Source organism: Ruditapes philippinarum, unplaced genomic scaffold (assembly GCF_026571515.1).
Source record: "Ruditapes philippinarum isolate M1 unplaced genomic scaffold, ASM2657151v2 ctg2387_1_1_1_1, whole genome shotgun sequence".
NCBI lineage: Eukaryota > Metazoa > Mollusca > Bivalvia > Venerida > Veneridae > Ruditapes > Ruditapes philippinarum.
The window spans coordinates 140,028-155,158 of record NW_026857787.1 but is presented as its reverse complement, the minus strand read 5'-3'; the positions used below and the strand labels follow the sequence as shown (position 1 = coordinate 155,158).

At 30.9% G+C, this 15,131-nt stretch overlaps 1 protein-coding gene across 1 annotated transcript; it reads left to right on the top strand.

The window, feature by feature from the left end:
* The first annotated feature begins 2,569 nt into the window (after positions 1-2,569).
* On the top strand, positions 2,570-12,225 carry LOC132751024 (protein PFC0760c-like). The gene is made up of 9 exons (XM_060741124.1): positions 2,570-2,675; positions 4,361-4,558; positions 4,880-5,004; positions 5,330-5,477; positions 5,969-6,085; positions 6,266-6,508; positions 8,406-8,519; positions 9,420-9,507; positions 10,513-12,225. Exons 1-9 carry the CDS (start codon positions 2,630-2,632, stop codon positions 12,053-12,055), a joined length of 2,622 nt encoding a protein of 873 aa, XP_060597107.1. The 5' UTR covers positions 2,570-2,629; the 3' UTR covers positions 12,056-12,225.
* Positions 12,226-15,131: the final 2,906 nt, after the last annotated feature.

Sequence of the window (15,131 nt, the reverse complement as noted above, 5' to 3'; positions counted from 1 at the left end):
TATATTGACTTTTATGAACAAATTAAATGTTCAATAAATCAATAAATATTATTCTTGAAAAGGTACCTTTCTTTAATAATATATATATATCTCTAAAGTTTCAATTGATCTATGAAATACTTTTTTCCAGTTTTGTTCCAGATATAGAAAGAGAAAAAAGTCTTACACAAAGAGTTATATATAAGAGTGTTATGGTGCGCTTTATTCTAGCTGTAAAATTTCTTTAACTTTTCGAATTATAGCCTGGACACAAATTAAGAATGCAATAAAAGTATACAAAAGTAAGCAATGCACTGCTAAGAGTGTTTACAAAGAGCATAATAATGAAAATACAACAGCAAATGATGACTATGTCTTATAACAGTGAATGTTTCCTAAGCCCTTGATGGTTGTCCGACTAGAAGGGCACTATCACAATTGTTTGCAACTGGATTTTGTGTTACATCATATATTTTGCGGAGGATGTGACCACGTGATATAAAATATTCTCTGTTCCTGTCGTCACAGATGGGACACATTGAACAGTCAGTACTGAAGGACACCTAAAAAGAAATTCATTAAAATTAAGTTAATCAATGCATTTATTACATGAATTTACTTACGTTGCTCTCTGACAGGAAAATTTAATAAATAAAGAATAGCCTACATGACATATGAAATATTTTTAGAATATCAAAACATATTTAAAGCGGAGAAATGAGAATCACTGAACTTGTTTTTGAACCTGCTGATTTCAAAAACAGATAATCATTGCCTTATTTTTCTGCTTTTTATGTAGCTGACGTCCTGTCAACCGGATATACAACATTTTAGAAAATAATGAAAAGTATTTAGTTCCAATACCCTTATCGTTGCCATATATTTTTTCAAAAAAACAAAAATACCCACCTTTAAAGAAATGTCAATGTCAGTCTCTTTAATTTAACTTGAAAATTTTCTACCAATTGTAACAATGAGGCGTGTCGGACTAAAGATGAAGCTTTCTGCCCTTTAACTGACAAGAAAGGAAATGGCAGATTACTCAAAAACGACATCTTGTTGTGATTGAATTTTTATGATAAATATCATAATACTTATTTTTAGATAGTGTTGAAAACGTTTTGAAAAAATCTGTTTTACAGTTTTCATTCTGCTCACGCATGATGTAACTGTCACATAATGAAAAAACATACCTGTAAAACCCTATCCATTCTCTTCTATTATCCTCACTTCACTACTAGCGCGGGTAGGAATTTATAATCGAGTTATCGTTGTGCGAAATATTTGAAGTCTTGAAAGCAAGCTATTTTTGCATCGGTTTAAATAAAACTAACAAATACGAATTATAAATATTATGTCAAATATAAATTTCATTGAACATAGGCTGTTATTGTTCTTAACAGTTTTTAATGACAACTATTGATTTACTTTATAAATAGATGTCGAAAAATAAAATGATAAAAACATCAACTAAATAGCAACCCATATAAGGGGGTCAGTGAACGTTTCCGTAATTTAGTTATTTTATATATTTTTAACTATTATATACACGTGAAATTACTGATATTGTCTTCATTTTAATAAATATAAGGATACGTTCCTGTACTAGTATAGCTATTTCAAGGAAGAATCCATGCAAGGAAAAATCTGCTAAAGCTTCTTTCTTTTGTTTAGTTGGGGCATGCATATTCTTGAAATATATACTGAAAAGGAATGTCATGAAAATTAAACAAGACAACTAGAAAAAATGTTGCACGAAGAAAGCATGTTCGCACAGAATAAACATAGCCTACCAAAATAAAATTATCCATTATCCATCTTCTTCCATATAACAGGAAGCCATTTTCACATTAAGTTTACCTATAGTGCCAGTGACCATACCAAACTAATTTTCAAAACTTGATATTTGACATTCAAAAGATATGAAAGTTTTGTAATTACCAATAGAATAGTCAATGATAAAATGTTGTTTGTGCGTATTTATACATGTATAGTTATATAAATGACACCTTAAACGTGCCTACCGTTCGTTTCTGTGCCACCTGCTACATTGCAGGATCGAAATACAGGGATCTGTCGTCCGTTTGTCTGTCCGTCCGTTCACAACAAAATTTGTCCAGACTGTTTTTATGAGCTTTTTCATCCGTTTCTTTTTGACAATAAGTACAGTTTTAGTAATTTTGTATGGAAGTAAAACTACATGTACTTTGTTTACATGTGCCTACTTTTATGACAGATTATTTCACATTATTCACTGTGTCTTCTTTCATCACTTGACAAGCAAACCATTATTTCAGTGTTATAAAACTCGTGTTTGTTCTTTCTAAAGAAGCAAACAAATATTCATTTCTGAGGCAGTATGTGCCTTTAAGTGATGCATGAAAGAAAGATAAGCATTCGGGGAGGTAATGTGTTTCTATATATCTTAACAAATAAGATTTATTTACTAAGATAAAACACTAAGAATATTTTTGTAATCACATATAAAAACGGTTAAGAAATACAAATTAATTCATTTGTCATAATATACTTTTAAGTATCAACCTTTGAGCTGTAAGAGTCAGTGACAATGTATTTTACATTTCCTTTCATTGTTCATTGACAATATAACTTAACGCTAACATTAATTTATTCTATTCTTAAAGGAATAATGGATATACGTTTAATAGTTTTATGGATCTCATGCATAGTAAAAAGTAAGTTATACAAAAAAATGAATTTCATAAATAACTACACGTTATTATGTTGATAAACATATAAGTCGAACACGATAACGTTTACATAAATCGGTCGAACCATTATGATATAATAGGTTGTTCAAGTTCTTCAATTATTATATTTTACATTTTTATTGCAATATAGAAGAATAAAAGTGGGGAAAACACGTAAAGCCGTGTAGCGAAGTGTTAAGAATTTTCAGATTATGAAGATCTTAGGTTATGAATATGTTTTTTTTAGAGTTCAACTCTACAATTGTGCACATTTCTTGAATATGTTTATTTTTTTAATTTCAGTTAATATTTTATAGTTTGTCACGTAACTTTTCATTTTCTCTTTTATAATGTTTTGCACAATATAAAGTAAAACTTATGGCGATAAAGCAAAATTGGATAAATTTGATTTTAACTGTCATTGAACAGATTGAATAGAATAACCATCAATTGTATTCTGTTTGAAACTCTGAATTCTATTCGCCACATTTTAACAATTTTGGCTCTTTTGTATAATTATATTTAATTTAATCTTCCATTGCTCAGCTATCACCCTAATCACGTTGTCTTAATTTTAACCTGTTGAATTCGAATGCCTGTATAAGTAAATGTTCTCAAATAGCATTGTGCTAAAATCCAGTTCTTTGTAAAAAAAAAACAAACAAAGAAAAACAAAAACAGAAAAGAAAAAATACCTCTACCAGGATTCGAACCAGGGTCTCCACACTCATAGAGCGAACACTCTGCCACTACACTATAATGCTAAACGCATAAAAGTGAGTGACTGATTCGGTGATTAAAAATTTAGGCGATAAGTGGTATTATTTTATATAAGAATTTTATCGACACCCCTATTTGTCAGTATTGATGTAAACAGATAATGAAAGGAATAGAGAATTCGAGCTGTACTTGTTTTGAATATTACGAATACATAAAATAAATGTAAACAGTGGTTATTGTTCGATGCTATACATACAAGTTATTATAAAATGATTAATATGATTTAATTGATGGTTGCAAAAATAATTATAATATTTAATGTAGATATTTCAGGAGAAAAGAAATCAAATAGATTTTCTTTTTTAAACTTTAAAGGTTATAAATAAAGATAAATCAAATAGATTTTCTTTTCAAATTTTAAAGTTGATAAATAAAGATGGCTGATATCGGAATGTAACATAAAGTAGATTATGGACTGTAACATGAAGCAGGGTTTAGATTGCAACAATAAGAAGATTTTGGCTTGCAACATGAAGTAGGTTTTAGATTGTAACATGAAGTAGGTTTCAGAAAGTAGCATGAAGTCGATTTTAGATTATAACAAGTACATTTTAGAGTTATCATGGTGTAGATTTTAACCAGTTGGATTTTAGATTGTACCTTAACATGAAGCAGGGTTTAGATTGTAACATGTAGAAGATTCCATGACATTGTTAAATAAAGACGTTTGATAAACGATCACAACACACATTTTCCGTACATGTTAGTGTTGTGATTAAAGAAGGTATACAAAACGCACGAAAGATGTTAGAAATAATATTATGTCAACACAAACTATGTTAGCTTTTTGCATCACATTGATATTACATGTACGACCAAAGTTTAAACTAATAAATAATTAAAACGCAAAATGGAGATCTATGCTCTATAAATTAAATTTACTTTTACAGCTAAAGGAAGTTTCTATGTCACAGAAGTATCTTCAACATGGAAGGACAGTGGTAATGAATGCAAAATTGCAACCCCATCTTTATCTTTCACAGCTGACGGTGTACATATTGACAGTGAAGGTCTGAACGATATAGTTCCCGCTGAAAAGGGCGTCTGGGTTGGATATTACCGAATACAAAACTCCTTTGATTACATTGGTAGTCATTATTTCCATCATTATCATTATATTCGACTGCGTTATGGTCTTCGCTATCTTTATCATCATAATCGTTACCATCATCAACTGCAAAATTATAACTATTATCTATCAATTTCTATCATGAAATTATCATAAATTAATTAATACTAGACTTATCAGATACTTTGAGGTTTTTTTCTTGCGCTATTTGAATATTTAAATTTGTTTACAATACGAATTTCTTATTTAATTTATTAGATTTCTTCATTTGAGAAATAGACACACAAATTTGAAAATCATTTTTACAAATACTATTAGCAAAGTTTGCCTATGTATACAGGTTGTATGCCATTGCATACTTACACATTTGACGAAACAAAAATTGAGAGGGTCAACCAAGCAAGTCCCGGAATGTGTTACAAATTATGCCAATATGGATTATATATTGGCATTTTCCAAAACCAGGTATCTTTGTTTTAGCTATTTTTGCTAGCACATTACATTAAAACACAATGCTTAAAATTACATAAAACACTATGAAGAACTTATTAACTTCATGTGGAAGGAAACCGGTTTGTAAACCTAAATGTTTAAACTACTGTCCGACTTTATGGCAAACTATTTCTGATCTAAAAGTGCGTACGGCTATGAATGTACTGCGAAAGATTTGCAATTGGTTGTGTTAGTATTTGTAACGATTGCCAAATAGAGTTGATTGATGAATATGCAAATAGCTCTTATGTTGATACATAATTCAACGTGACTTAAACCTTTATAATTTATTATTTAGTGTTATTGCTTCCAATCAAATGAGAATAATTATGTGACAAATCAAACATCCTGCAATTTACAATGTGATGGTCAGATTGGACCTGTCTGCGGAGGTTTGCTTGAAAATGGATTAAAGTTTATGTCGCTCTATAAACATAATCCCCTTGGTATGAATTCTTTTATTTTTTCCCTTATCATAAGTAAATTAAAATGTAATAAATAGCTGATTTTAAGTAATTAATGAATATTTGTGTTACTTCTGTGAAGCAGCTAATGTGTTATAGTTATTTTCAAAGACGTTTTTGTCAGCGGGAAGAAATGATAAATATTTAATTGTGTTTTACTGATAAGAACAATGGCTCCAAACTTTTGCCCGTAAATCGATATGGGTTAGAATCCCACCGGGGACTTCGAATATTTTTATGTGAGGGAGCAAATAGTATCCAATTAGCTTACGGAATGTTGATGGCTCTACGATGTACCTGTCCGTGCCCGAATCTGATCTTACCCCACTAGTCAAGCTGAATAGTCGCCATACGACCTATACTGTGTTGACTCGACGCAAAATAAGTAAAAAAAGAACAATAAGAGTGTTGCCAATTGTAACGTCATTTTTCTTTATATTTCATGGGATTATCGTGATGTTAACTCAATACAGCTAAAACAAGACATGAAAACGAGATTGAAGGTGCATTTTGTCTTAAGATAAAACCAAAGTCCAGAGAGTATCACTGGTCAAACTGTTCTCAGCATTTAAAAAATCTTTGTAATTTTGGTAAGTGTCAAACGTTTTCATCAACGTAGTATCAGTTTACTTTCTACTTATCAGATTTGTATTAACTTATTTCATTTAAAAAAAAACACTATAAATATGATAAAAAATAAAAATATCTTTGAAAAACTACACCGTCAAAAACAATTTTCTTTCGGTTTTGTCTTCCTTATTTTCATACAGAAGGAACATATTTACCTGTTTCTTCACCTGCAAATCTGATATCATGGAGTGACAATTTCAATGATTGTATCCAGAATCGTGGTGTGGCAGTGTCATTTCAAACCGACATTGACATGATACTAGAAGAAAATTATCAACTAGATATTGCTGTTAAACTAAAGGATTATGATCAGTTTTGGACGAATGTGATACGAAGTCCAGTCATAATATCTTTTAGAGCTAATGATGAATTCGACCAAAACAGTAAGTCTATACTTAGAGGGTTCTAGTGTGCTAGCATTAAATATTTGTGATTTATGTTATGAAATAAACCATTTCCAAATATATATAAGAAATTCTGATTTGTGGCATTTCGTACTTCACTCCAGGCGAAAGCACGAAAATACAACAAAAAATATGACTTTGTCCTACTTCCACTGCGCTTGGTGCTAGACACACGAAATATGACAAAGTGGTTACATTAATACATGTCTATATGAATTTTAGACAATTTTGTATTGAATCATATTTTACCTCACTATGAGATAATTCTTTGACAAAATGAAATCTTTTCCAACCCTTTGTAATTATCGTTGTCGCCGTTGAATCATTCTTTATTGCCATTTAATCATTATGCATACCCATTTAAACACCCTTTTTTCCTGGCATACTTTTCGTTTTAGAATACTTCTTTATAACCATTGAATCATTCTTTATACACAAGTTAGTTATTTTTTATTATATTTTACCATGAAATCTTTATAATCATGAAAATTCTTCAGTTTTGATTCACTACATACTCATTCTACATTACCATGGAATCATACTTTATTTCCACAAACACTCTTTATATCAATGGTATCATTCTTTATCACCAACGATTACTTTTATATCACCATAATGGTGATGATTTCTATCACCATATAATCACCATCTCTCAAATTGATTTTTTTAATCTTTATCCCAATGCAACCAATGACTTTCGTATAATTACATTACCTCATCAACAATTCTTTACCACAATGTACCATGGATTCATATTAATTGTGATCACAAGAAATCACTTATTTATCATGTAATCACTCTTTATCATTATCATCAACAAACATGTCATTGTTCTTTATAGTCTTGGTATTCGTTTTGTTATTGTTTGATTTTATTGACCTGTTGATTGATTAATTACAAGGACAATGCACACAATACATAAAATGTCGATAGATTTTCGGTACGGTTCGCGAGATCTACGCAGAAAGATGCGTTGTAAAACAATTTGTGTCTATGTTGTGTCTATTAAATAACATTTAAACTCAAGTGAGCGTAAAAGCGCTATGGTGTGAACGCAGTCATATCTACGCGTTTTAAGAACGAGATCGCGTAGGTCTACGATTTTTTTCTATATTTATATTTGTTCTAATGCTGCTGTTTTTGTTTCAATATGTTTTGCACCTATTTTGTTAAGTATGAAATCCATATTCTGTCTAAAAACATCCTTTTATATTTAGTTTATAAAATTCACTCAGATTAAAATCAATATATGTCATTTGAATACACGAAATATTATTTAAAACGAGACAATTTAACAGTGTTTCCGAGTTGCTATAAAATACAGCTCTCGGCCATTTCCATTAAAATACACTGTAAAACAAATTAACAGAAGAACAATGGACAAAACTTGATCTAGAGACTTCTCTTAATATATTAGGCAATCAACCAACTGTTCTTTGGGGGATGTGATGACTGTTTACGCATTTGAGCGTGCTTGACTTTTAAAAGAAACATATATTATTAGTTACATATTCCATAGTTTTTCTCGTATATCAAACGTGCAATCTGAAATTTAAGTTAGTGCAATAATTTATTATTAATTGACATGCAAACAAAATGAGGTTATTCCATGTAATCCCATTTTATCACCCGGAAATCATTTATTTTTGTCATCGTGAATAAGGCCGTCTTTTATTGAAGGTCAAAAGTTCCTGTAATCATATGATTGAGAAAAAAAGTTGCATGTTCTTCTTTGTCAGTAGGAATGAGAATTGTTTGTAAAGTATCACATCAAATTAGAGATACAGAGAGCACGTTATTTTCAATTCCTCTATTCACGGTATAATTGCTTTTGAAACACATTGTTTATATCTACTAATATTACGTCACATTTAAGCTTTCAGGAATGAAATCGGAATTGATTATGGATATATTATGAAACGCAATGGTACAATCTTGCTAAAGTTTTCCGGAAGTCCTGACGAAAAGCGTTATATTCTCTGTACAAAAGGTATATAAGCTTCTTTTTCGAAAAGGTAGTCTGCACTAATTTTTCTTCGTTCTGTTGGACACAAAAGAAAAACGCCTTAATATACTACACTGTAAATTGAAATACAAATGTAAAAGAATAAATCCGCATTATTTATAAAATTTTGCGTATAATGTTATGCGTCTGGTCGTTCGTCCGATCGTACGTCCGACTGTTACCAATAGTGTCTGCCGGGTAGTCACGTAGTTAACATTGACATAGGTAAACATACATAAGTCTTATTTTTTGAAATAACAATGTTCAAGCCGTTGATATTTGGCATGCAGCATCACCTTGTAGACCTCTACAAAAATGATATGAACCATGACCCTATGGTCAATATAATATCATAAAGACTTTCTTTTTAGAAAACACGTTTATCTTTCCTTGTGTAAAACTGAAAGGTATTTGACATATATGTTCACCTAGTGGGCCACTACAATAGATTCAAACCTATTACTTTGGTGTGAAACAATTATTCTGTCACTTGAATTTCATAGATTCAGAAAATAAACTTGTCTGAAAAGCCTCCTCTGGTCAACCAAAACTCCATTGTGAATAGCACAGATAGTTAAAAGTATCAACACCTTATTGTTCTTTATTTAAGAGGACCTATTACTTTTATACAAACCTTTGACATAAGGTGAGCTATAAGTATAAATTTTGATGTGTACTGTGTCAAGAGATATGATATAATATTTTTGTGAGCATTGTGTTTTAAGTGTTTATCATGAGACGGAATCAATTTATGTAGGCTTTTGAGAGAAGAGTAGTTTCTCAAATAGGCTGCAAACAGCAAATATGCGGTGGTCTTTCTATTCAAATTACCGGTATACACTTTACGAAAAAGTGTTTAACACAATATTACATATTTCTTTTCAGAGACAGAAGTGGCAGTCATTTTCACTATTGTTATTTTATTATTTGCTATCCTAGCTGTCGTGTTAGCTGCAGTAATAATCAAGAGAAGGTTGTATGTTTTATTGTGATCATTTATAGAAATTATATCAGACATTATCTCTATTGAAGAGTTATGTTAAATTATTGTTAATAATGCAGTTTTAACAAAAGGAAAAGTACTATGTTACGTGAAATATAATTACACATTACGTTTGAAATGTACATTTTTTTTGTATTTTGACTATTCAGTCTGCCCTGCTGTTTGTGACCTTCAATGATAGTTGACATATTTTGCTCACATAATTTTAATTAGACACTTGGTGTGTTTGAAGTAAAACAAGCTATGCTTCCCCTTTTACATCCAGTAAATATATTTGGAACGTCTTAGTACCTTTAAGTATTATCTTCATGTATACTTTTAAATTGTTTTAAAGGCTGTTCTCAAATAAAAGCAATATTATCGAGTCTTGGAGACAACTCTCAAGACATTTGAATAAAATTGGGCATTCTAGAGAAAGTAAAATATAGATTTTACGAACTTAAGGAACCTAGAAACGAACCAACTGTGTAATATAGCAATACAACGGTGATATAATGCCAACGCTCGACGCCTATACATTACTATAGTTCTACTAACAGCATAAAATAAAAATACGCAGGGCATTTATAAAATAATTGAAAAGATGTACACATTTATTTCTCTGCAACTAGTATATTTTAGAAAGAACAATGACAAAAACATATGTTATTTATGGAAATCAAAATTAAAAAAGAAAATCCCAAGAATAATAATATATCAAATAATTACATATTGTTGACCGATTTTAAACAAAAGGTTACAAAATAATCACAAGAACATGACTGTATAACTTGTATAATGAATAATTACACTCTGCACATTAAATGTATACATTTTCTTCTGAACAAAATGTTCACTTAATTTTGAAAGACTTTTTTATATGCACCTGTGTGATTAATATCAATCTGTTACTCCGAGATAGCCAACAAACATGAATAGTTATCACGGGCGAGAAAATTTTTAAATGTATTTCTTGTTTTATTTTTATTGTTTTAGAAATATAGTTAGGTTATGGCTAAGGTATTCTTCAAAAACCGTTTATCGATGTAGCAAAAACAAGTTGACTGTTTCTACAGGCACAGTGGTTAACACCGAGGAACCACATGTCGTTGATACCAACGTACCAACGGATCAGAATATTTCCGTTCAGCTACATGTTTCAGTTGATATACATGCGGACCAATTTGAAAATAACTATTACGACACGACATTTAAGAAGGAAGGTGGTTCATATGATGGAAGTGATGATGTCTACAGTAAAGGGAAAACAGAAAATAACTCTGCCTATGACAATACCCTCAGTCAAAATAGAAAATTGATATGTATATCTGAACATTCATATAATAGCATGATAGTAGTATCCTCGAGGTTTAAAGAAAACATCGAAAACCTTAATACTGAAGGAAAAACTGCAACAGCAAATCTGCAGACGAAACCCAATGGTATCACTGAAATTGTACAAAGTGACAATGAACTCGATAGCAAAGAATTTGAGATGAAGTCACTGACAGAAATTGATAAAGAAAAACCAAACATTTATGATGAATATGTTGCAATTAAAGCTGAGAGGCCTACCACAAATGATAATTGTGAAGTCGTACTAACTGATGTTGCAGTTGAAGATGGGGAATATGTTGGCATTAAAGCTGGGATGCCAATCGATAATTGTGAAGTCGCACTTACAGATGATACAGTAGAAGCTGATATCTCTACAGCTGAAAAGCAACAAAATGATGATACATATGATGACGTAGAATGTCATATATCTGTGTCGAATGGATATTGTATAAACCTTCACAAACCTGATATTTTGCATAAGGAAAATGATGGTAGAATTGGTGCTAAAAAATGTGTGATGTCAGCATTAAATGATAAATGTGAGCATATGAAAAGTAGAAGTAATGGTGATAATGACCTGTTAGACAACGAAGACGTGAAAAGTAACGGTTCGCCTGAATCTAATGATGATGGACAAGAACATCACGATGAAGGTGAATATGTTGCAATTCAGCCTGAAACACCTGTTGTAAATAGGCATAGTCAGTATTGGAAAAGTGAAGACTTTGATGTACTTTCTGACTATACCCTACAAAATGACGATACGTATGATGATGTAGAATTTATTCATCAATCGCAAGAAACTTGCAAAAATCTACAACATAATGGCGAATGTGGTGAAGTAACATTCAAAATGCCTGCCATAAATAAAAGTTGTGGTGAAAATGTGAAAGATGAGGAGTCTGATCATCGAAACTTGCAAATCGACGACATGTATGATGATATTGAATTTAAGATATCTAAGTCGAATGTACAAAATTGTGAACCATCTAGTGAAAATAAATCTAAATCACCTAAATTAGATATTGAAAATAACGATGATGATGATGAGGAGGAGAAGGATGAAGATAATGATGATTATGATGATGAGGACGACAATAACGAAAAAGATGATGACCATGATAATGATGATGTTGAGGATGATGATGACGGTGACACCGTAAAAGATGGTGATAACAAAGAAGAAGAAAAAAGAAAATGATGATTTATTTTAAGTTAAAGAAGATATGCTAATATGTTATAATGAATAACAAGTGCTAGTGACACATGCATTAATTGTTATAAATAAAATGATTATCATAAAGAAATATATGAATCTCAAACAATAAAAGCAAAATAGATAAAAATATAACCTTCTTGAATTGTATTTGTATATTTGTAAGAAATATTAACCCTTCCTTACACAAAAAAGAAAAAAAATCACGCAAACCCCATGCGATAACTGTTTTATAATATGACCCTGTCTTTAACGGCGACGGGAATAATTTCTGATATGTATTTCCTCTGTTTACAACGTGACCTAAATGGTTTAAGTAATTGCATCTAGAATAAAATATTTTCATATGTGCGGCAATCGTTAATTGTTTTCTACAATTTCAGCATAAGTTTACTTAAGTATTGTGTTAATGTAGAGATATAAGTTTCGCTGAAAAACAGGAATGAATGCGATCTTTAAATATTACTAACAGACGAGCCATGCTCCTCAGATTTCATACACGAGAATTGAATTAACACATATCAATAAATAGTCCATCTGGGCACTCGTTTTTAGCTGGCAAAAGTAGTTCTAAGACAGAGAATACGAGATGACAGCCAGGAATGAGCCAAATGAAAGAAAAGGAAGAAAGCGCAAAACGAAACGTAAGTGACTGGCATCAAGTGCAAAAGCGCTATAAAAGGATCGAATAGTCCACGTACTATCGTATATGTTTGATGGCTGCGTTCAATTCTGACCTAAAGATTGACTATAAGACATGTGTTTAACACTTTTTATTAAATTTACCTTGATGCACGTGTTATCAATTGATTAATATGATACACGGTAATTGTAAGTATTAACCCCCCCCCCCCGATTTTGTTTAATCTGATAAATATCTTAGATTTAATGTCACTGTCACATTATCAATTGATAAATATCTTGGATTTACTGTCACTCTCACATTATTATATGACTTTAAGAATGTAAGATGTCTTGTGTACATTAATACTATAAATACTTTTTCGCATAAATCCATGCCCGTTGAGCTCCGAGATTACGCAGAAAACACAAGAAAAAGCGGAGAGTGGCCAGCAACATGATTAATCTTTTCGTAGAGTTGAAATAAAATCTTATCGTATCCTTTCTCACATAAACACGACAGGCGAGGTCTTCTTATACAGACATGATTCAGCCACCTAGACACTGGGGAGAATACATTCAGGAAGAATGACGCTTGTTACATTAGATTTTATATTGCGAGGTAATGAACGTCATAAACGTTTTGTTAGCGTGTGTTCGGTCCAACATATTGTACTAAGTTTTTCCTTGTACATAGAAGACATGTTTTGATATTTGTTTCTTGTAAAATTGTGTACGCATATAAAGAAATGCGAACACTAGAGCTACAATCATGTTACTTTTGAAACAATCCTCGTATTAGTATCATCAGCAAAAACTGAACAAAATTAATAAAAAAAAGTACAACGTACACGAATTTATATTGATAATTTCATGTTTATGCTTTCGTTATTACGTAATAGTATACCATAATCGGAACACCCCCGATCGTGATACATAATGATCTTGGAGCTGTTGCTCTACTTTCTGACAAAACAACAGAGAGTGCCATCTTTCTATAAAGAGAAACGAATCTATTTATTGATATCCGAAAGAAAAGATTCTGTAAAAAGAATATTTTCATAAACTGATTGAAAATATGTCTGACAATTTAAAATGCACCCCATTGACATGCAATTGTAACTTAACCGCAAGTAAACATTTGTACTCTCGGTTCCTTCACATATAATAATTATAAATAAATATATAGAAATGAATTGTTCTTAAGTTATTATTTTACTTAATTTAGGTAGACTTTTATATGACTAAGTATTTTATTTTATAGTTCGGTGTCTTCTGGGTGCCCTACTTGGGAGTGTCGGGGGCTGCGTCATGTGAACGTTGCCTTTACCTTGTTGATCTTTATTCTTGTTTTTTTTATCCAGAATTTTAAATACTATTTGTTTTTATAGATAAGACCATTCTGTGCAATTACATGTAACTATACTATTCGGGATCCTTATCAAAAGACTGACAGTAATTGTTATTAAGTTGATTAACAAGATATGAGAGACTAATACTAGTCACAATAGTTAGGGAAATTATTTCAAAATGAGTAAGTGGTTGACATGTAGGGATTAATAACAACCGGATGTAAAAATGGTGAATAGATACAATTTTAGCCTTCAATTTATTTCTTAATATATTTATAGATGATTCTTTTAAAAATATTTTTTATTGTCTATCTGTGTCAATATAAATTATCATCCTTGCTTCTTTATGACCTGATACAAATCATGTATTTATTTATTTCAAGTAATTATAAAATGATATAGTGCATTATCCTGAATGTTGTATAAAGTTGCGTTTAGATGAGACAGACGGACAAACTTATATTTAATATGTGTGTTATTGCTATGAACGAATGTTTGATAATAGTGATTGAGGTCAGCGTTTGTTTTAATTAGGTTCCGCTTAATCAATTTAAACAATAAAACGAAACCTACACTTTTGGTTTCCCTTTCCTTTAAGGAAAATATTTTTATTTATTTCCCGTTATTCATATTAGACAAGTTAAATAACATTTTATTGTCGCCTTAAAGCTACATGCCTCCAGATGAATTAAAATATTTCAATACAATCAAACTTGAGAAACATGTACTAAAATATAAGGAAAAGTAAAAATTTTAAAATTCAAGTAATACTTTACATATTATGTGCGATTAATGACTGATTTTCCAATATTAACAACCATGTTTCTATTGCGTTACTAACGCAGTAAAGACTATTTATGCATATTTTGACCACTTTTTGTTAATTTACGTATTTGTTAGTGCCATTGATAATGTATAAATTTCTTCCTTTTGGTTACTTAAGAAATAATATATCCCAAACAGTGATTTTATCGCTCAATAACATCACTGTTTGGAGTTCGGATGCAAGGAATTATATCACGAGGGCGTAGCCCGAGTGATATAATGATGCGCATCCGAACGACAAACAGTGATGTTATCAAGCGATA